Source organism: Perna viridis, chromosome 2, assembly GCF_037379345.1.
Source record: "Perna viridis isolate PV_CMFRI_1.1 ecotype Kerala chromosome 2, ASM3737934v1, whole genome shotgun sequence".
Classification (NCBI taxonomy): domain Eukaryota; kingdom Metazoa; phylum Mollusca; class Bivalvia; order Mytilida; family Mytilidae; genus Perna; species Perna viridis.
The window spans coordinates 3185837-3208406 of record NC_142446.1 but is presented as its reverse complement, the minus strand read 5'-3'; the positions used below and the strand labels follow the sequence as shown (position 1 = coordinate 3208406).

General features: G+C 33.6%; 1 protein-coding gene across 2 annotated transcripts in view; it reads right to left on the bottom strand.

Annotated features, from left to right (window-relative positions):
* Nucleotides 1-18405, bottom strand: part of LOC148623313 (estrogen receptor-like) — a 34452-nt gene extending 16047 nt beyond the window's left edge. The window contains exons 1-3 of one of the 2 annotated variants that reach the window (XM_088565089.1): nucleotides 17560-18405; nucleotides 4720-4919; nucleotides 4320-4430 (exon numbers count right to left, since the gene is read on the bottom strand). In XM_088565089.1, coding sequence (XP_088421215.1) covers nucleotides 4320-4430; nucleotides 4720-4919; nucleotides 17560-18383 — 1135 coding nt within the window. In that variant the 5' untranslated portion in view covers nucleotides 18384-18405. Of the gene's footprint in view, nucleotides 1-4319; nucleotides 4431-4719; nucleotides 4920-15633; nucleotides 16270-17559 lie in introns of those variants that run through there. The other variant, XM_088565090.1, reaches the window with a different exon arrangement.
* Nucleotides 18406-22570: the final 4165 nt, after the last annotated feature.

Here is a 22570-nt window from a genome sequence, read left to right as displayed (position 1 = left end):
CGCCAAGTGATGGCAATAGCTCACCTGGCCTTTGGCCAGGTGAGCTAAAAACTTAATTGTTGTTAAACAATACCCAACTTCACACACATTTACAAATTTTGTCCCGTTTTACCTTTTTTCAAATTTTTAAAATCGATCCAAAAGTTTATTTGCAATCACATACTAAACTATTTCAAATGAGTATTATCATTCACTGTAATCATAATGAAATGGAACCAATTTCAGCTTAAGATAAAAGATCTTGATCAAATAAGACTTTCAAAACTTTTTATCAATTTGAATTTTCCCTCCAATTTTACTTGATTAAAATCACTGCTCTTCACTTCATATTTATTAATAATGAAATACTGATGATAGGATGGGGATTTTGACTGAAAATTGTATTAAAGGAACATGCTTAGCACAATTATTACTAAACATCCAAAAAGGAGTCCCTCAAATGTTCAGTTCATTTGAAGACAAGATCTTACCATTAATTCTATTTGCAGAATTAATAGAATATTATAGAGCTGAATAATTGCCAGAAACATATTTACAGGTTATAAAAGATTTATTGAATGATATAAAAGGAATTACATTTGGACTCTATTTTTGTGAAATGTTCAGAAACAAGTAGGGAAGTTTCAGGCATGAACCAGCAACATAAGGTATTTTGATCCTTAAGGACCAAAGCCCCCCTAAAAAAAACAGAACAGTATGCCAATATCCTCAACCCCACTTCTATGAAAAAATAAGTTATGAAGGCATTATAACACTAACAATATTGTACAAGATTTTCTAAGTTCAAATGGTAACAACTCTTCATACAAGGCTTCACAGGGCACAGCTTGTTACCTCAGTGGTTGAACCTTGACCAGTTTTGGCAAGTATAACACAACATTCAAGCTTAGTACAGCTGAGATTTTGTACTGTGATTAAAGTTTGTGTGTGAGCTAAGTGAGCGAAAATTCCTTCTTGCACAGGGGAAAAGATTAACGGTCGCCCACTCGCCAATGGCGACCAGAAATGTGCCAGGGCGACCATTTTTTCTATTTTAATAGCCCAGCTGGCGATTCCAAAAAAAATTATTGGAAACAAAAGTTGTGGTCGGAGTTTTAACTGGTTACCATTCGATCGGAAATGTAGCGTCATTAGTTAAATTTTTATAGGTAACCAGTTCTAATAATACGGAAATCATTCATAACTGATGTCAGTATCTTATTTAGAATTGTTTCTTAATTTCCGCATCCGGTATTTCGTAAAATGTGGAATTTTATTTCTGGGGTTAAAAAACCCCAAGAAACCAACACCACAGCCAAGAGAAAGACATACCAAAAAGAATATTAATAAAAATAAATCAGTTGAAAACCTGTCTTTAGCACCTGCTAAGTCTATGGTCATTAATGATGATAAGGAAGGCAAGAGGTGAAGTCTGAAGAGTTGGCTACTGAGAGTGAGGAATGGGGACAGGGAGGAGAGAATTAGGCAGCAGACGAAGTCAGGTAAAAAAAGAGAAAGTCAGACAGAAGAAGAGATAGAGGTAGGAGAGAATCAGGAATAAAGGGTAGAAGTGAGTGAGAAGCTAGGATAAGAGCAATTATGAGTCAACAACAATCTTTATTCTTATAAACCAAATATTTGGTACAGAGACACATAACATATATAAAATACATGCTATACAAAACTATTTCCAGACAAGTTAGAAACATTACAGTATTGATAAGTCAGACATGTCAAATTGTGATAGTGATTTAGAAAAGAATTCTGTTTTTGCAAGACTGTTTGAATATTCTGGAGATTAATTTGTTCAGAATCTGAAAAAAAATTAATCCCTATGATATTCAAACAGTCTACTGTTTTATGTATTAAAGTTTTGAAATTATATGAATTGGCAGAGGATGCTTATCCTACCAGTGCATCTGGTCCATGCTCCCAGTTTTTAGTGGAGTCCGAGTTGCTCATTTGCTTTTGTTACTTTGTATGTATGATTTTAGTTACTTCATGTTCTTTGTTGTGTATGTCTGTTTTCCATGTCTGGTTTTTGTCCCTGGATTCCATTCTTTTGATTACCGCTATAACCTTGGTTCCCTTGATTACTCTTTAATTCATTGAAAGAGATATATCATCCAAAGCACATTTTTAACTTCCAACTGCACATTTTAGGGTTTCCATAATGCATACAAATAGGGAGGCTATGTAGTGAATGAGTGAATGTGTGTGTGACAATAAATCACACCATAGAGTAAAAAAATATCAAGGAACTGGGCTTTTATTCCTGTTCTGCATCTTGATGTTGCATGAGGGTCTTCAACCATGAACAAATGGTTCATACCCTCAAACAAGTATTTTTATGTACCAAAATTTTGTCCGAAAAAGTCTGGGCTACCAACTTTTTATCTGGGCTAATTGATTTTATATGTTAGTAGCCCAGGTGGCTACTGGCCTCAAAAAGTTAATCTTTACCCCTGTTGCAGCATTTAAAACATCAACATTGTAAGCAGAATTACATTAATTTACAAGTATACAGCAATAATATTCTGGTTTCTTATACAATGGCATTGATTTCAGTAAATTCTTTTTCCCAACAAGCACTCTTGCTTTCAACAAATTTTATATCATAATATGGATTACCTTGCTTTTACCACAGATATATTTGATATTGAACAACTATACCGAATGAGATCTAGTAAATTCTGTGTGTTGTGTTATTTCAACCAAATATTTTACTTTATCTTATTGACTAATTTTATAATATCATTAATCTATACTATTGTTACAGATTTGAACATTTTGTATAAAATCCAAAAATTAAATACAGGGTTAGATTTGGCTTCGAAGGACTCCCACTTGTTTTTCCTTTTACTAAGGAAATTATTTGTTTCTGGTCCATTTTTGTCCCTTAAATCCTGAACATATTGAGTTACAACCAAATCAATCAAATGTTTGTGGTTGTATGAAAATGCTTTCCAGGAATTTGATCAAAACTTGGCCCCTTTTTGGTTGTCCATTTATATGGTTCCATTCATAACCTCTAAAATCAATCCAAACTTCCTTTAAGGTATTGCACCTTGTGGTACAATTTAAATGAAATCCATTAACTAATAGTCAGGTTATTGCTGAGAAATCAGGAAAACGATTGTTTCTAGCCACTTTTTGATCCCTCATTCCTAATAGGTTCAAGTCCAAAACCTAAAAATCAATCCCAGTCTGGCATTTGTTATACAAAATATTGTGGAACATATCAAAGACAGCATATGCTTTTACTGGATTTACAATGTATAGTCAAATTCTACGAAATGCTTGTTTAAGGTCCCTTTTTGGCCCCTCATTACAGGACGATTGGGGCCATATCCCTCCCTCCAAACTTTCCTGTTGTGGTCTAGAACCCTGCTAAAAAAATTGTATAAAGATCAACCCTCAACAGTTGGGGCAGGTGTGTAAACACCATTTAACTTGACACAGTTTTAATAACAATTAAACATTTGACCACAACTGAAGTGGTCACTTTTTGGTCCTCATTCTTAATTGGTTCCAGTTAAAACCTGCAAAATCATTCCCAAACTTTCAGTGGGGATATGGCACCTTGTGGTTCAAGTTCAAAGTGATCCATTCCTTTTTACTCAATTTATTGTCCAGATATCTGAAAAAAACCTGTCTCTGACCCCTTATTCCTATTTGCCTCAAGTCATAATCCCATAAAATCAATTTCAGTCTTCCTTTTGTGGCACATTGAAGTAAAATTTTATGAGATCCATTCAATTCAACTCAAGTTATGATACAGACATAAGGAAAATGCTTGTTTCAGGCCCCTTTTGGGGCCCAAATTCCTACAATGATCAATTCTTAACCACAAAAATCAATCTCACTCTTAATTTGGTGGTGTGGCACCGTGTAATACAATTTCAAAGAGATGCATTCCCTAATAGTCCAGTTATTGTCTGGACAACATGAAAATGCATGAAATTTCCCTAATTTCCCAAGAGTTCAAGTCTTTACCCCAAAATCAATCTAAGTTTGATCATTGTGGTGTAGAATATTGTGGAACAATATCATAGACATTCCTAAATTTTTACTGGAGTTGTATAGCTACATTCTATATATCAGGGCCTTTCTGGCCCCTAATTCTCAAATACATGTAGTTGAGGGCATAACCACCAAAATCAATTCCAACCTTTTTTTGTGGTTTAGAACCTTGCTATAAAAATTTATAAAGATCAAGCAACTAATATTCAAATTAACCCTTGAAAACCAAGTATCTAACAGTAACGACAATGCCGTACCTATTTTGACCGAAACTTTGTGTGGTTGCATGAAAATAAATAATACATCAGATAATATACCTTGAATGCTTCTTTTGAAAAAGGCTTTGCATCCCTCACATGACCACACCCCATAATGAAATCCTGATGCATTATCACTACACACCTGGCATAACTTGTTGTGTCCAGAGCCTAAAAAAGGAAAAAAAAATCAGAACATCTTTATCAGACACATAATAACTACATATTATCTCTCTTTCAAATTACAGATGCAAATTTTAAAATCTCTTACAAACATTGTAAATTTTTACCTTCATGTGATTAAAGAGACTGAAATTGAACTTCATCATTTGACTAGTATAATTCATGGACATGAATTTGGAAAATTGAAAGGGCAATAACTCTAGGCATATCATGTTATTCTGATTTTATTAGCTTTTATATATGGTTGTAGACTTGATGCTTTAATTTGTGTACTCACCAGAAGACATAATTTCATGTTTGAGTTTATGAGTATTTGTGAATGGCAAGGGACCATCAAGCATTGATAGCATTCGGCCATCATGAGGAGATGTAGTAGAGGACGGAATTTGACTAGGCATCATATGAGGCATTAAATATCCGCCAGGATATCCTCCTGTGAGGTTGTCATCCTTCAAACTCAATTTATCAATAGAATCCCTGCAAAAAACATAAACATTTTCATTCTTCCATCAACATACAAGACTTTACAATTTAAAGGATACAGCTACTGCAGTTAACTGCAATAAGCAGGTGGCTGCCTTAATCCAGCAATAAGCAGGTGGCTGCCTTAATCCAGCAATAAGCAGGTGGCTGCCTTAATCCAGCAATAAGCAGGTGGCTGCCTTAATCCAGCAATCCCATCTTTTGGGTAAAGAAAACATTATACATGTAAGTGATTGGGAATGGTAGCTGTAGGGACCATAGGGCATAGGCCCATTGAAGCTGAAATTTTTATTTTATTTCAAACATCTATTCCGACTCCTTTTTGGCTCCTAATTCCTAAAGGTTTCAAGTCACAGTGTAGAACCCCCAAAACCATTCTTAACTTTATGTGGAATAGAACCTTAAGGTACAATATCATAGAGATCAGTATACCAATGTTTATTTACCCAATATTAGAGAGATAAGCATACCAATGTTTATTTACCCAATATCATAGAGATCAGTATACCAATGTTTATTTACAATATCATAGAGATCAGTATACCAATGTTTATTTACAATATCATAGAGATCAGTATACCAATGTTTATTTACAACAACAATTTGATACTCATATATGACTGCAATTTTTTCCGTTTATGTAAAATGTCTGTTCATTTCAAATCCAAATCATTGTCCAGAAACCATTACATGTATCATCAGTATACAGACAACATCATAATAAACCAATTATACAGTACATTTAATGGCAGGGGTTTGAAACAGAGTGGGTCCTAGCTCCTGGACTGGCAGGGGTTTGAAACAGAGTGGGTCCTAGCTCCTGGACTGGCAGGGGTTTAAAACAGAGTGGGTCCTAGCTCCTGGACTGGCAGGGGTTTAAAACAGAGTGGGTCCTAGCTCCTGGACTGGCAGGGGTTTGAAACAGAGTGGGTCCTAGCTCCTGGACTGGCAGGAGTTTAAAACAGAGTGGGTGCTAGCTCCTGGACTATCAAAATCTGACAGTTCCATTTACATACCAGTACATGTACAATGTAGTTCATGGACTTTCAACCCTTTTTAATTACTTTTATGAAGACATTTAGTTTTCCTCAAATGAACCATGAATTTAAAACTTAAAATCCTTAACTTTCCACTAGTGATAGTAAATCTGAACCTCTGTACAGTATTAGGTCAGAACTAAAATATATTACTAAACATCTTTCAAGGACAATCAAAGTGCCAATGGCACTGAACCTTGGAAGCAATGAGTTATTTGTCAGTTTTTTAAAAACCATTTAAAGACACCAATCATAATCCACCGATGGCAATTTGCTCTTTCTATATAATTTCCAAAAAGATTAATTATTTATAAGATCAGCACTTTCACCACTACTAAAACCCACATCCATATAATACTGATGATTCAAAATATCATTTAATTTCATTTCCATTGTTTTGCTTCGTTTCGTTTCATTTCATTTTTATTTTGTTTCTTAAAGTGCAATCTCTTTATCTCAGGTTTAAAGTTAGCCAATCACGTGGAATCCATATATGGATATCAAAGGCATTGATAAAATATAGTTCAAACTTCTATATATGTGTTTGAATTTTTCTTTGACAATCTATTATGGAAAATGTAATTTCAATTGTATACATGTACTGTAAAAACAGGCAATGTATTTATACAAAATAATCAATTTGATACATTTAATATTCATACACCAGATCTCTTTCGCAGTGAAAGTAATTTTTAGTCAATTTTCAAACAGATGTCCTTTTAATCGATATCAGAGGGTTATAAAACTCAGAAGTCACATGAGTCCCTCAATTTTCAGTTGATTTAAAGACTATCGTAGAAATGAATTTACTTGCAAGAATACCGGTATTAGAATTTTATTGAGCTGAATAATCGCCAAAAACATATTTACTAATATAAAAGCTATTCAAAAATAGTAGGAAAGTTCCTGGCATGAACCAGAGACATAAGGTAATTTGATCCTGAAGGATAAAAAAACCCAAGTAGTACCATCTACATAAAGTCATATACCGAATTGAAAAATCAATCTATCAATTGGGAGCCAATACACTTTTGACAATATTGATGGACAAACATGGTGATTCCAGAACATATAGTACCACCACTTGCAGAATGGGGGTATAAAAATCAGTACTCGACTGAAGATTCAAATCTATTGTGAAACTAGTATACTGTACATAAACCTTATATTTTTCAACTTCATTTAGTGGAATAGAACCTTATAATACAATTTCATAGAGATGTTTTTGTTTGGAAACAAATGCTTGTTTATAGCCTTATTTTCCCCCAGTTTGACCTTTTAGTCAGACCTTTTGTGGTTTTGCACCTTGTGGTATAATCTTATAGAGATCCATATGTTAATTAAGTGCAAGTATTTGTAAGACACAGGCAAAATGGGAAAAATAAAAAAACGAATGTCAACAACCCATTGACCTGACGATGCAATATCACTCAAGGATACTTTCTCTATTTGAAAATAACAATAATCTCTGCATCACTGGCTTTGCTCAGAATTTTTTTTTCAATAGAATGTTACAAAAATGGGGTTTTTGTTAAAGTTATCTGCTCTTGAAATGTTTGATTTCAGTGCATTTCAATGAAATTGTAACTCAACTAACACAACTTCAGAGGAAGTAAGCAATATCTTACGATAAAGTCGAACTCGGACCGCCAACGAAAGAAATCTGGAAATATACGAACTTCAATTTCTCGAACTCCCGATAACTCGAACTCATTTCAATGGTCCCTTGGAGTTCGAGCTACCAAGGTTTGACTGTAGTCAAATTACATTATCAAAATGATGGGTTTTTTTCATACCATGTTTGATTCTTACAGGGACTGACACTTAAGGAAAGACCTTATTGTTTTTAATCTTTTTTTGTTTGCTTCCAACATTTACTTTGACATGGCCCTGTTTCGTCATCTTCCAAGATATGACCAAATTTGAACAATCTATAGACCTCACTTGGGACTTTTACAGGACTTTTTCTACATGGTCCTCCCTTATTCATCTACTCATTTTTAATGGTATCATGATCATACTTTTTAATTAACATGTACACATCATCATGTTCTCTTAGCAGATGACCCTGCTAAGGATTCATCATCTTCTTTTAGAGTTATGTCTCTTGAAAACATTATCTTTCAATCGCTCATATCTTGATGATCTTTATAGATTGAATCAATCTGAAAACAGTTTCATCTACACAAATTGATGACCTAATGAATAATTCTGTTATCAAACCTTACATGAGTTATATCCCTTGAAATATCATACCAATATCAAAATTTAAATTTTCATATTTTAAAATGGTTTTGTATATAACATCAATACCTATTTAAAGATTTGATATTGCATATTTTTTCAACTTTGTTGAAGGGGATCATGTGGTATATCATTTTGAAGGTCTAAATGAGCACATTACAAAAATCAAAAGTTTCAACCCCGATATTTCATACATGTTTGAAGGGTTGGGTCATTAAGTGCAAATATTAAAAGTTCTTTGAAGGCAAGGTTGTTGCATATCAAATGAAAGGTCTTAAAGCATACTGATGTATTATATCAGCAATATTGATGTTTTTTCCCCCGAAAATGGGTTGGGTGGGGTCAATGAGTGCAAAAAATAAAATGTTTTATATGTTCAGATTGTCGCATATCAAATGAAAGGTCGTAACCTCAAGCAGTCCTTGCCTTCAACATTCTCAACAACTATCCCGAAAAATAGAGGACTGTATAGGATTCAACTAACCCGAAACAAGAAAAGTACACATTATTTCACTAGCCCAAATCAATTTTTACAAGCCCTGGGCTTCAGACTAGTGGCTAAAGGCGAGGACTGTACATCACAAATATGAATTCCATTTTAAGGAACGAAAATATGATTAATAAGTGCGAAATGCTAAAGTTCTTAGAGAATAGGGTTGTTGCATAAAAAGTTAAAGGTTATCAAGTATACATTACAAATAACATGATGAAAACATTGACAATTGCATTGGAAAAGGTCACCACCTGCAAAAAGAAAGTTGATGTAGAAGGTAAGCTTGTTATACAAAGTATGTCAAACAAAGGGTCTTAATGTGTATATTACAGGAAGATAACTTTCAATGGGGAAGACCTTTCAATCGTTTTACACAAGTATTTCATTTTTATTTTTTAATTTTATGAGATGCATCTAAAGAGATGTACTTTCTAATGATACATGTAGCATACATGTATACATCCTACTCTTGAAAAGAAGTTCAAAATGCTAATATTGCAGGAAAAAATAAATCAAATTTCTTAATTATATAAGGTGCACATCTTATGTAATAACATTGAAAACTGTGCAAAGTTTGAAAAATATTAATTCAATTTTTAGAGTTACATTTCACACTAAGTACATGTAGTGCCCCAAAGCCTGACAGATTAGAGGGATGAAGTTGAGTGGCTACATGTACTAGCCCTGCTTTCACAGTTGGTGACTCAGAAAATAAACAGCTGTGCCAGAAAGGCATGATATGCCTGTGGTCTTGTGAAAAAACATAGTGTTTTTGGAATAACATGGGGTTGTACAGGATGTCATGCTAAGAATATCCTGACACATTCCTTATTCCTACTCAAACAGAAGTTTATGTAAGAGACCAACAAAAATTGCTAACATGTTTCCTATGAAACCAAATTGAAGCAATAATTTTGATTAAGGGAGCAAAGATTTTTGTAATGAAAATTTTGCATGTCAATACATAACTTCAAAATTTCAAAGTTCCTGAAAACAGAAAGTTGATAAAATAGAGAAACAAAAATTAGTTACATGTTTCAGTGTTCATGGTATAATGTTTCTCCTGAAATAAATCCCCCATATTGGTTCTTTCTAAGGGCAAATCCATCAATGAATGTATGGGAAGGTGTTTAACCCAACGACCCATACATATTTTTAAGGATTAATGCACCTCCTGAATTCCCCTCACACAGCACGAAATGTGAAAAAAAACACCCCTTTTTATTAAAAAAAAAAAAAAACTCAATAAAAAATTCATTAACTCAAAAATAAAATAAAGAATCTTCATAAAAAGTATGCAGATCTCAAGATTTATATAACAAGTATGTCTTTAAGCAAGAATCATAAATAGTTTCTGAGATTCAATGTGTCTTGTGAAAAAAAAAACTTTTTTACAAAAGAAACTAAATAACTTGAATATAAAATATTGAATCATCATTAAAAAGTATACAGATCTTAAGATTTATATAACTAAAAATTGTGTAAAGTTTTAAGCAATAATCATAAATTGTCTTTGAGATGCAGCCTGACATGTGAAAAAAATACCCGAATAAACGAAGGGTTATCAGGATGGCAAAGTTGTAAATGTTAACTTCAGAAAATGAAGTTTAGCCCATGGAAAGAGTTGCATGCACTTGAAAGTTCAGCACATGGATTTTTGTTTCCAAGGAATTAGCTTTTAATTTATTCCAAACTTTCCCATGGAAAGCACATAAAATTCTGAAATTGAAAAGCACTGCTAAGAATGTGTCACTGTTGATCCTATCTGGACTATAAAAAAAGCATCACTGAAAGCAGATCCTTATTTCATAACAAATCTGTTCATTTCATCATTACTAACTTTAATGACCTATATTTTATGTATTGTTACCAGTATGTGTATTTATTTTTTGTATGAATCATGATTGTACTGTGAACCATGCCTCATGATTTAATTTGGAAATAAAATCATCATCTTCATCTATATCCCTTGGGCAAAAAAGATAATTAAAGCTGCATTAGCTGCCAAATTTCTTCAGTTCTGATTCCACTGAATTTTGCTCATTCAATGAAATAAGTTTGAAGTAATGCAATTGACCCAATAAATGTTGATAATACAGTGTACCTACAAATGTAGAGAATAATGTGAAAACAACGTTTTTTTAATCAAAGAAGACCGATAGCTCTGATTTAATTATTTTTCGCCATTACTTCTGAATATTGCCAAAAGGACATTCACCTGGGTTAAAAATACTTAAATCTTGTTAAAAGAAAAAAAAAAAACCATAACGGATACACATTTCATTTGATCTATTTCTTGATTAGTTTCCAAATAAATGATGACAATTACTGACCATATTTGAGCAACATTATATCAAAATACGTAAATTTCAAGAGGATCCTTGCATTATATTCGAACTTTTTTCTATTACGGCTTGAGTCTATTGGTCTTCCTAGCCATCGATTAACCACTTTCACTTTGCAATTTAAAAAAATTTTTTTTTAAGAAGCCACACTTACAGGACATGTGTGGATTAAGGTCACCAGAAGTTACATGCATACAAATTTAACTAGGTCAATTTTTTGTCTTGCAAGACAATAAATATAAAGACACCTATTTCTTGTATTTAATGCCTTTTATTTGTGATTATCAAATGAAATTATACAGGAAAAGAAGAAGTAATTCGAAGTTAAGGCATATTCCAACAGAAACAAAAAAATATGAAAATGACAGCAGTGTTGATCAAAAACTAAAACAATAACCCAGGTATGATTTTAAAGAAGATTATGATACAAGTACAAGTAGCTGCTATGGTTTACATTGAGTACACTATACTGTATGACACTATTTAAATGTATCTAATCAGTCATGGACTGAGGAGGGGGTCTAAGGGTTGGAAGCAACAAATTTTGTTAATTTTCTCAAAATTTAGGCATAATCTCTTCATCTGCCTGTGATAATATTCCAATACAATGGTTGCATATATCTATGATTATGACTTCAAATATTCTTTTAACTCAATCTGTATAACAAATTCTGTTTCATATACACAAATTTAATGATATCAATTTGAATGCAGACATGACAGTAGGAGATCAAATGTTAAATAGCATGTGTTGAATGGGTCAGCAATAAAAAGGTCAGGGTGACCTTGGGATTGATTACAGCTGCCTACTGAATGACCTTACATTTTCTAAAGCTTTATCAATATTACTATGGAAACTGTATTCCTATTTCATATCATTGTGAACTTCTATTGGTATTTTTCATATCTTAAATTAAACACCAAAAAAAACACTAAAATAATCTAATATAGTCTACAATGATCAAATAAATACACTGAACACTAAATGTATTAACTTGTACAATTTCATACATGTACATGTAAATGTTGACAGCCTATTGAAGATAATATTCTTAAGTATTTGTATTGAGCAGAAAATATCTTTGAAGATGTACTTGTATGTGCAAAACATATAGGTACATGTACATTCTCTTATTCAAATAAAATGTTCTTATAACTTAAAATTATAACCACAGATAATACATGTATTTCAAGAAATCTGGAAAGGGATGAGCAGACTTCTTGGAACTTGCTGACATGTTACAATGTTACCTTCTGCCAGACTGAAGCATACACAATTTGTTAGTCATGTCAGAGACATATCTTTTGGAAATCACTAAGAATTGGGGCAAGAAATAACATTTGTATTACAAATGTAATGTCAAATCAATGGGCTTCAATGTTCAATGACAACCTTGGAGATCTAGTACAGTGTGCTCCCTTTGATGTTCAATAACTGCCTTGGAGTTCTAGTACAGTGTGCTCCCTTTGATGTTCAATAACTGCCTTGGAGTTCTAGTACAGTGTTCTCCCTTTGATGTTCAATAACTGCCTTGGAGATCTAGTACAGTGTGCTCCCTTTGATGTTCAATAACTGCCTTGGAGTTCTAGTACAGTGTGCTCCCTTTGATGTTCAATAACTGCCTTGGAGTTCTAGTACAGTGTGCTCCCTTTGATGTTCAATGACCACCTTGGAGATCTAGTACAGTGTGCTCCCTTTGATGTTCAATAACTGCCTTGGAGTTCTAGTACAGTGTTCTCCCTTTGATGTTCAATTACTGCCTTGGAGTTCTAGTACAGTGTTCTCCTTCAATTGCAAGAGGTTGTGGGTTCAATCCTCAAAGACTCAATAAATTGGCCACTGCTCTGGAATAGGCTAATACGTCCGTTATTTTTGCAAACTAGCACTCAATGTTTCTGAATACTAATTGTAAAAAGTGGGGTCTACATAATTAATCAAACATTGTCTTAAAACACAACATACATGTACAACATACATATACATGTATATGTCAAAGAACATAAAAATATTATCAATCAACCAACCAAATTCAATGTGTTAAAGAACTTCTACAAAAAGTTTTACCTGAAAAAAAAGGACTACAATGTATATACATGAATATGTAAATTGGCACCTAAATGTTGCATGTCTTAATAGCTCTAAAATATGACATCATAAGAAGTGGGCCAGCTGCAGTCTACCCTGTGGTGTGAGGGTTTCCTTTTTGTTCACTGAAGAAGATTGGGTGGCCTTGAGTTGACATGTTTCATCCTGTTGGTGTTGTTGTCTCTTTGACATATTTATTCTCATTATATTTACTACCTAACACTAAAATATTCAATTCAAAGAAGTCAATGAGCTTAAAACTGAATGGGGATTCTCCTACATTTCGCAAATATAATGCTTCTCAGGGCATAGCTTGATAAGGCTGCTGAGGTCAAACCCTGAAGAGTTGGGACAGACACAACATTCTCTGAATAAGGATTGTGATTATTATTTATTGTCGATACAAAAATACATGTACATTTACATGCATTTTCTGTACTGTTTTCACTACTGATTTTGACTAATGGCAATTTTATGCTACATACAGTGTATACACGTGTATGTAAAAATTAGAGATGTGGTATGATTTCCAATGAGACAGTCATCCACCTAACAACAAACAACTTCTACAGGTCACCCTACAGTCTTCAACGATGGACAAAACCCATGCCATAAAGCAAGATATAAAAAGCTCCATATCAAATGAAGTGAAACTATTAATAAAATATTCATACTGTCATACATTTGTATACTAGAAATAACCAACCGTAATCATGATAGTGAAAGGTTTAGCAAGCTATAAAACCTTGTCTAACCCAAGGACAGGACCATTGCAATAGTTTCAGATAATCCAGTTTTGAACTTGTTATTGTCATTTGTTACAGACTTTCCCTTTGAATGTTGTCTAAAGTTTATCAGTTCGGTAATTTTGTTAATACCCTTTATGTTTGACACAAAATAAGATTCTCACCAGAATGAAAGTAGACGAAGAATTTCAGGTTTTAGTAGCCAATATGTATAGTTCTTTACAACAACAGTAGAAATTTTAGTAGCCACACAAAATTTTAGGGGCCATTGGCAAATGGGCCCCTGCTAATTCAAATCCTGGAATTTTATAATTTGCAATTAGACAAAAGAAACCACTTAAAGATAATGAGCAAATAATACTATTTGTACATGTAGCCTGGAATCCTACCCCCTCCCTTTCCCAAAATCTCTGGTACCCCACCTGATTATATTGTTAAATTTTTTGGAAAGCTTGTTTTTGGCCCAATTCTTTTGTAAATGGTTTGGACAATAAACCCCAAAATCAAATTACTTCAATTTTTCAGTATGAAATCTTGTAATAAAATTTTATCAAGATCAACAAACTGTTATCCAAAATCATGGCATGAAAGGTGAGAACAGTCAAAAATGGCCCCTAAACATTACAGGACCACAAATTTATTGCAGTTGTATAAATAAGAATTATAAGATTCTCTTAGAAACAGGAACACTTTGGCAGAATTGACACTGTACATCTCGTATGCCAATTTTTCGAAATTGTAAGTTGATACAGGTGCACTAAAATTTGTGTAGGACGATCTCTGCAAGTGCAGTGGCGGATCCCGAGTTTTAGGTAAGGAGCCCCCAAAAAAATTACTTGACCGGACTACTGCTGATGATCATGAAGCAAGTGTTTTTTCCATGATTTAACACACAATTTTTCAACAATTTTTTTTTTTGCTAAAGTTAAGACCCAAGTTAGAGCTAACTATACATTTGAAAATGCAACCATACAATGTACAAATGTACCTGTACATCTTTTGAAGATATCCAGGTGCTGCAAATTAACTGCAGAGTAAAGCAGTATTGGTCCCAAATTTAACAAAGACTAAGTGTTGCTACAATGTTAATGTACAAATTTCAGCAAGTCCCTCCAATATCAAGTCTGGGACTCAGTGAAAGAAATTAGCAGTAGATCTACGAACCGAGTCTATGTAAAATCAAGCAGGTCTATGATGAAATTGGCTCAGGCCGCTTTAAAATGTACAGTGATGTCTATGTAAAATTATGATGGGTCTATGTTGACAAAAAATTAGTTTCTAGCACTGTGGACATGCAGTCAGGCTACTATTTCCAACTCAGTATGAACACCTTGTAAATCATTTAAATGTATATTGTATAAATGTACATGTACATTTTCAATTTAATTCTATTGCACATGTTCATGTACAGATGCAAGTCATAAAACACTGGCAAGTTATCATCAAGTACATATATCTTCAGAACTTATCTAGCAGTAATATACATTAGTTAATAGTCTCTACATCAAAACCTAAATAAAGAATACAATGTACATCAAATCAGGGGGTCTTCTGGCAGATTATTGATTAATTTTAGTGAGTACAGCCAGGGACTTTACATTACATACATTGTACACACCCTCGTGTAGCTAGTATAAATGTACATGTTTTAAGTAAAACATGTTCATGTATCCTTACATGCATGTGTACCAAATCAGATATATGAACTCCTGAAGGCAAATACAGAGACAAGATTTAAACACTATTACATAACATACCCAGACATAGCACTTCCTCCGTCTGTTAAAAGTCTAATAATTGTCCCAAAATTATTGTCTGAAAGTCCTTTTAAAACTGTGAATGCATCATCATAATCCTCTTCAGGATAATTAAATTTTTCTGCCATAGCATGTCTTAATAACTAGAAAAGACTTCTTCCATGTGAGAAAACTCTAAAAAAAGTTTTAAAGAGTACTTTGTTTCGCTTGAAACCTGACTTTTTCAATCCACGCCATTATTTGATGTTAAACTAGAATATTTTGTAAATTATAGCAGTACAATAGATTGGTCATTCACCTGTGTACTACTTCTCCGGCCATTTCTACACAAATCGTTGGTCAGTGTGTAGTGACCCATATCGCTCTAATCAAATGACCTGGTCATTTGTACACGTCATCGAACTGGACCCTTTGCAGACGATACAACAACATACATTCATATCATTTTGGGGAATAAAAGAAGCATGACAGTCTTTCATATGCAGTCGGTGTGAACAGGGTCAGGAAAAAAACACTGAATAAAGAATTCGAGCGAAAACTGAGAACTTGCTTGAATATTCTGTACAAAGAGCCGCATGCATTTTGGACATTTGACGAAAGTTTTGACCAAAGTTAACCAAAACTTCCTCCAAGCGGAAGATCAAGAAACTAATCTAATGAGTACACTTCGAACTCATGCCTTTGTGTCCCAATGAACGTGATGACTGTATTTCTTTTTATTTCATTTTCTCAGTGCTTGGGCTTGGTTATACATGACTGTAAGTCGCATTACACTTATCTTACTTGTTTACTACTTTAAGAACGCAAAAAATGCGTCGTCGTCGTCGTTGGCATTCATTAAAACTTATCGGATCTTTTTTTTTTTTTTTAAATAGTTACACATTGTTCCTAGGGACACAACGAAGGACCCTTACGTCTTTGGCCACAGCCCTTTGAAAATGAGGGGCTAATTCAATTGGGAAAAAAGGTGTTGTAAATGGAATAAATAGAAATAGTGGTTAAGCTTCCTCCTTTTGAAATTATGTTAAAAGAGTTTTTTTTTTCAGAACTTCGACTTATAGACATATCTTTAACCGTTTCAAAGTATTGGACCACTCCCCTCCCAAAAAAACAAACTTTTATTTTGGTACAATTTCGATTTTTTAATAGATTCTTAATGAAAAATTTAAATCCCTGTCTGGTATGAGATCTAGTAAAAAAAACATCAAAATCGGACCAAAAATTAAAGAGTTTTGGGGCGTGGCCCACTTTGACACCGATTACTCATAACAATAAGAAATATATCTGAAATGTGATTGAAAAAGGGTGAAAAACACAAAATCTTTGTCCTATTAGGATTCAGGCTTCTAGAAAGAATGTGGTATATGGAGAAACGTAACAAATTCACGTACTAAATTTTGTAACGGTAAAAAAACTTAGTAATTCAGGATATGAACGGTTTTTTGTGATGTTTTGGTCAGAACGGTCATGTGATCGGTGTTAGTACACAACAAAGCAGCTGACTAACGATGTTCTTCAGTTACTTCACTCTCTATAGAATTTATGAATTTGAAGGTACTCGATGTAGTTTTTTCCTTGCGAAGTATTTCTACGGCATATAATAACTACATTATAAGCCGCTTTAAGTGCCGGCGCAAAAACAAATTTCTTTCCTAGTTCTTTTAATTTTTTTTCTTTTTCTTATTCTAGAAATTAGTAAATATATAGTTCAAGAGTAATGTATTATTTTCCGACGTGTTTATCCTTGCTGGTACTCCGTACAATTGTGGATAAGTGAACTCCGCCATCTGTATAAATTAAATAAGCGAGTTTATTTCCATTAAATACTTTTTGATATTACATGTACAATTCAAAATAACATTAGAGACATAGCGTTTATTTCTTTTTATATGTATAAAGAGAAATAACTCCAAGTTAATTTCTTACCTCGTAGTATCAAACCCATTTAAGTAGAAAGAGAATGCATCTCTATCATGAATTGCCGAGGGGATCCTAAGACCAACTGAATTCTGTCCATATCGTGACTCTGTTAATATCCCAACCAAATTTTTTCGGGAATCTAAAAATTCTTTCCTTTCCGGAGAAACTTGTCCGTATTGCCCAATCCCATAAGTCGACGGATCACGCCCGTATAGACTTTCACTTGTATTCGTATGTAACTTCGTGCTAAGATCTCTGGGTTCATTTGGCGATAAGTAAGGACTGACAGACATTGAACGAGAGTAAAGATACGGCGACAAGTAGCTAGAATGCAGACCCTGTGGCCTAGCTACTGTTGGCATTAACGTCGAAACTACGATACTGTTTAATATTTTCTCATTTTTACTAATACTCTCCTGGATCGATTGGGATAGAGACATTTTCTCCTCCCCTGATAGAAGAACTGGGCTCCCAGTCGACGAGTTACGGTTCACGTCTTTCTGATCTTCATTATTTAAGGATGTTTCACCTTGATCCTCAACAATACTGTCTCTTACTTCTGGGTCATTCTCTCTCGAGGCTTCTTGTTTCTTTAATATAAGATCTCGGAGAAGTTTTAGTCCTGGTGTTCGGTCATCCGAATGACTATTTTCCGCATCCTCACTACTAGCCACGGAAACTCTCCTAGACGGAACTGACAAGCTGATATCAGATTCACCGGAACAGGATTCCTTCCTATTTCGGGGACTATCCTCATCACTCAAGTCATCTCTCCCTAAAAATTGTTCCATCGTTATTGGGCCATTTTTAGGTTTTTTTGGAGGTGGCATTTTTATCACAGTTATTTAAGGCCTATTGATGACAATACACCATCACATCTGAAAATTAAAGAATAATCAAATAAGTACGACCAATGTAAGAATCAAGCTAAGTACCGTGGTGTACGTACCTTTCAGGAACAATCCCTATACCATGTTCAGTGGTGTACGTACCTTTCAGGAACAATTCCTATTTCATGTTCAGTGCAAGTGAAACAAAAGCTGCAGTTTTCAACTGGTTACAAATAACTGTACACATTGCTGCCTTTTTAAACTTGTTTTAAACTTGATGTTTTTTTCTACGAAGTGTAAGGAATCTCTACCAAGCACTACATATCTGTATCTAGGTGTACTGTCTTTTCTGGAGTAACTACGATATATAATATTTTGAGTCGGAACTATAGGGGAAAGTAGTATAAAGGGTTGAAAAATCATTGGTCTTGATGCTATTGTTCTCATAATAATATAGCATTTAGGGTTTCCAGAAGACTTTTCGAAATTTTCAGGATCCACATTACCACTACGGTCGTAACAAGTGCCGTGGTAAGACTGAAGACCCTCTTCGACTTAAATTTGTAAAATTAGAATCGGATTTCAATAAAAATAAACTATTTCCTAAAGTATATGCAATTTGACATGCATTTATGAGTTGTAGCCTTAACCCCCTTTTTATTATGAATAAAGTACTATACTCCAAATAAGAATTTCATAATAAATGAAATGAAGCTCACATCAATAGATTGAAACAATTGGCCAATTAACCACAGTTTCAAGGAAATTGAAGGAAGGATTTTAGGTTGTATAAATGAACGGCGTATGTGCGTACGTAAGGGTAACGGGATACCATGATATGCCTCAAGAAGAACCTTGTATATATCTAATCAATATATGTTGTATACTCTTTAATAAAAGGTATTGTGTTATATGGAGACCAAAGGTAAATGTAGAGGTAAATAACGTTGTTACCATTTTTCATTTAATTTGAAATGAATGAGTTTATAGATATCTGGAAGTATTATCATTTGACAAGGCGGTTTTTTTAAAGACAAAAAAGTACAATGCAAAACAAGTTAACGTTTCCTTGTAAGGTATACAAAAGAAAACCAGGTCCCACAACTTATCCGACAGATCACAGCTTGGTTTATTGGATAAGGTTATTCAGTCAATACTCTTATAAGGATGTGAAGGTAGGGGGCTTGAAATTGTGCATGCAGGGAATAGTACTGCAAAATTTTATAACACGCGAATAGAACTTCATGGTCTATGGTGAAGTGGAAAGATACTTGTTAGATTTTGTGTACTGAGCTTTGGGTTATACAGTACTGCGCTAAACTGATTTTAAGGTAACCGGTATGCTTCCTAAAGTTTTGTGTAATCTGTCTCTGAAGAAATGTCCTAACAATATTATTTGGTTCTGAAATCCGTTTTGGTCGAGTGTGGTTTGTCAAATGTATACGGGTTACTCAAAATGAAAATGTTCCTTGATTATACAGTTACGTGAAGCAAACGCTTATCTATCAAAATTGGAACTCCTGTCAAGTTTTTTTAACTACATAATTTACAAAGAAAAAAACGAATTTGAACAGTATTACATTTTTCGAAAAAAAAAAATTCCATTTATTTCGACTCATGCTAGTATCTGGACATCAGGAAAATGCTAGCTTCCGGTCCCTTTTTGTCCCTTTTTCCTAATCGGTCCAATATAAAACCCCTTAAATTATTCCAAGCTTTCCTTATATGGCATGGCACTTCGTGGTACAGTTTCATACATATGATTTATACTCATTTTATCGCCCGGGCATGGAATGTCTACTGACGACGACGGAAACAGCTTGATACCGTAACACAACCGCCAAATTTTATGAGGTCCTAAGAAATTAGAGGAATGTGTATCTGAGCAAGATCCACTACTTCTAAATTCAATGAATTGATGAATAGTTAAACATCATCCCGATCTCTATAATCTTTGTAAATTTATTCGCATTATAAAGTTGAACCCTCTACCCTCTTTGTCATAACTATATAGTAGATATACCTAATATGTATGTAACTATTTGATGTACCTCCATGAGATACATAAGACTGTTTAATGTTATGGCTTGTGACTAATGTAATCACTTTTTTATTGTAATACATTTTCTTGGTACTTTTATTGTGGGACATGGATTGCGATGACGTCTGGGTCAGGATATCAACTAGAACTGTGGCTATCCCGACTGTTGAGTGACATCACCAGGCACACGAAGTTAATACACGAGAAGAGTGCGTCATTATTCTGTCACTTCATAAATAGACCCTTAGTTGGTATTGACTAATATCGAAATTAACGTTGTCACAAAATGAGCACGTATTATTCCGAACTAAATACAAGAACTTATATTAGTATTTTTGCAAAAGTAATTTTTGCTCGTCATATTTAGTGATGTTGTTTGATGGAGCGTCAGTGATGGATCCAAAGGGGTGCAAGGGGTTGGCAACCCCCTTTTATTGGAAAATTTGTCATTGTCATGTGTAAAATTGACAAAAAAATGGCAAATAATGTCCTAGCACCCCTTTTTCTGGGAACATCGGCTTGCACCCCTCCTTTTCAAAGTGTCTGGATCCGACCCTGAGCGTCCTTTAGCTTTACTAAACAGTGTTTCATTACTAGCTAGTAAGATAATGCACTCCTTACAAATATCATACGTCTTCAGATCATCTGTTGGCCAAACTTATGAACTAGTTTACAGTATTATTGTTCCACTAGTCATCTATGTATCGGATGTTAATGTCGGGAATTGAGTGCATATATTTGTGCATTTTATAATAAGCACTGATCTGCGGATTAACTACCTTTTTCACGTGGATTAATTAACCGACAGTTATCCATCAGTTAATACATATAAATGATGTTTATACGTCCTTGATTTGATTTTAGATATTTTTTTACCTTTTTTACCTGCCACCGATATCAAGAACACGGAATTAAGCATTTAGAAAGGACTAAAATCTTCTTCGGGAGGGGAGGGTTCTTACTTTTCTTGACTCGAGTAATGAACTATGGATGTGCTTTAAGAAGATCCACCATTTATATACACAATTTTATTTATTTTTTCTTGTGCAATTCGAGATTTATCGCCGAGGTTATCATTTTGTCGAAGTTTAATACTTTAATAATTAGATAATTCGAGATCATATTAGGAGGTGTGTTATTCTCATTCATTGTGTCAAAATGTCTTATTCAAAGAAGTCCTTCAAAAACATGGACTTCATTACTGTCAATTAATGCCTACAACTTTACAGTTCCTCCAACAGTATTCACTTTCATGGACGTTTCATAGAAAAATCTTAGCCTCATGGTAAATCATTTCCGAAAAATGACTGATTTTACTATATGAATACTTTAATTATGTTCTAACATTCAGGGGCCAGAGTGTTCCCTTTAGTCCCTGATTTGGAGATAAAAGATGTGTTTTACTTAAAAATACTTTTAAGATATTTTTACCATATTTGCAAACACAATGCCAGACCTTTAATTTTCAAGACAGTACAAAACATACTAGAATGTCCGTTAAAATGAAACACATAAATATTACTTATATGATATAGGTACTCGACACATGTGTTCGCTCATTAACATTTTTTTCATTACACTGACCTCCTTACAAACTGAAGAACGAGAAAAAAAACCAACCTCTCTTAAATATATATTTCTTGTAGTTTATGTTTTAATGTTTCATTTTACATTTAATATGACTGGTTATATTGTTACATGTCAACCTAGTATGGTCTTAAAAGTTACGTCCATCCAAGTGTCTACGTCAGATGGGCGATATTATTCTATTTTATACTAGTGAAGATTTAAATATGTTAAAGGTTTATCAATATAAACATGAATCATTTTGGAAAACGTGACCAAATAAATTCAAACCAACACAATGACATCAAAATGTCAAAAATTATATTAAAAATAATAAGAAAATATATAAATATATAATTAGCTTAATAACTGAGAAAACAAATAGAGAATGTTTTTACTACAAAGTGATATTTGATGGATAATATTTAAATATATTGTAATAAAAATATAAGAAAGTGAATAGTTGCATTTATAAACATGAGACAGTTCTAATCTCAGTTGTAAAAGAAAAAAATAGGCAAAATAAAAATATCATGAACATAATAATAATATATGCCTTTATTGGTCAAATGGGGATGTT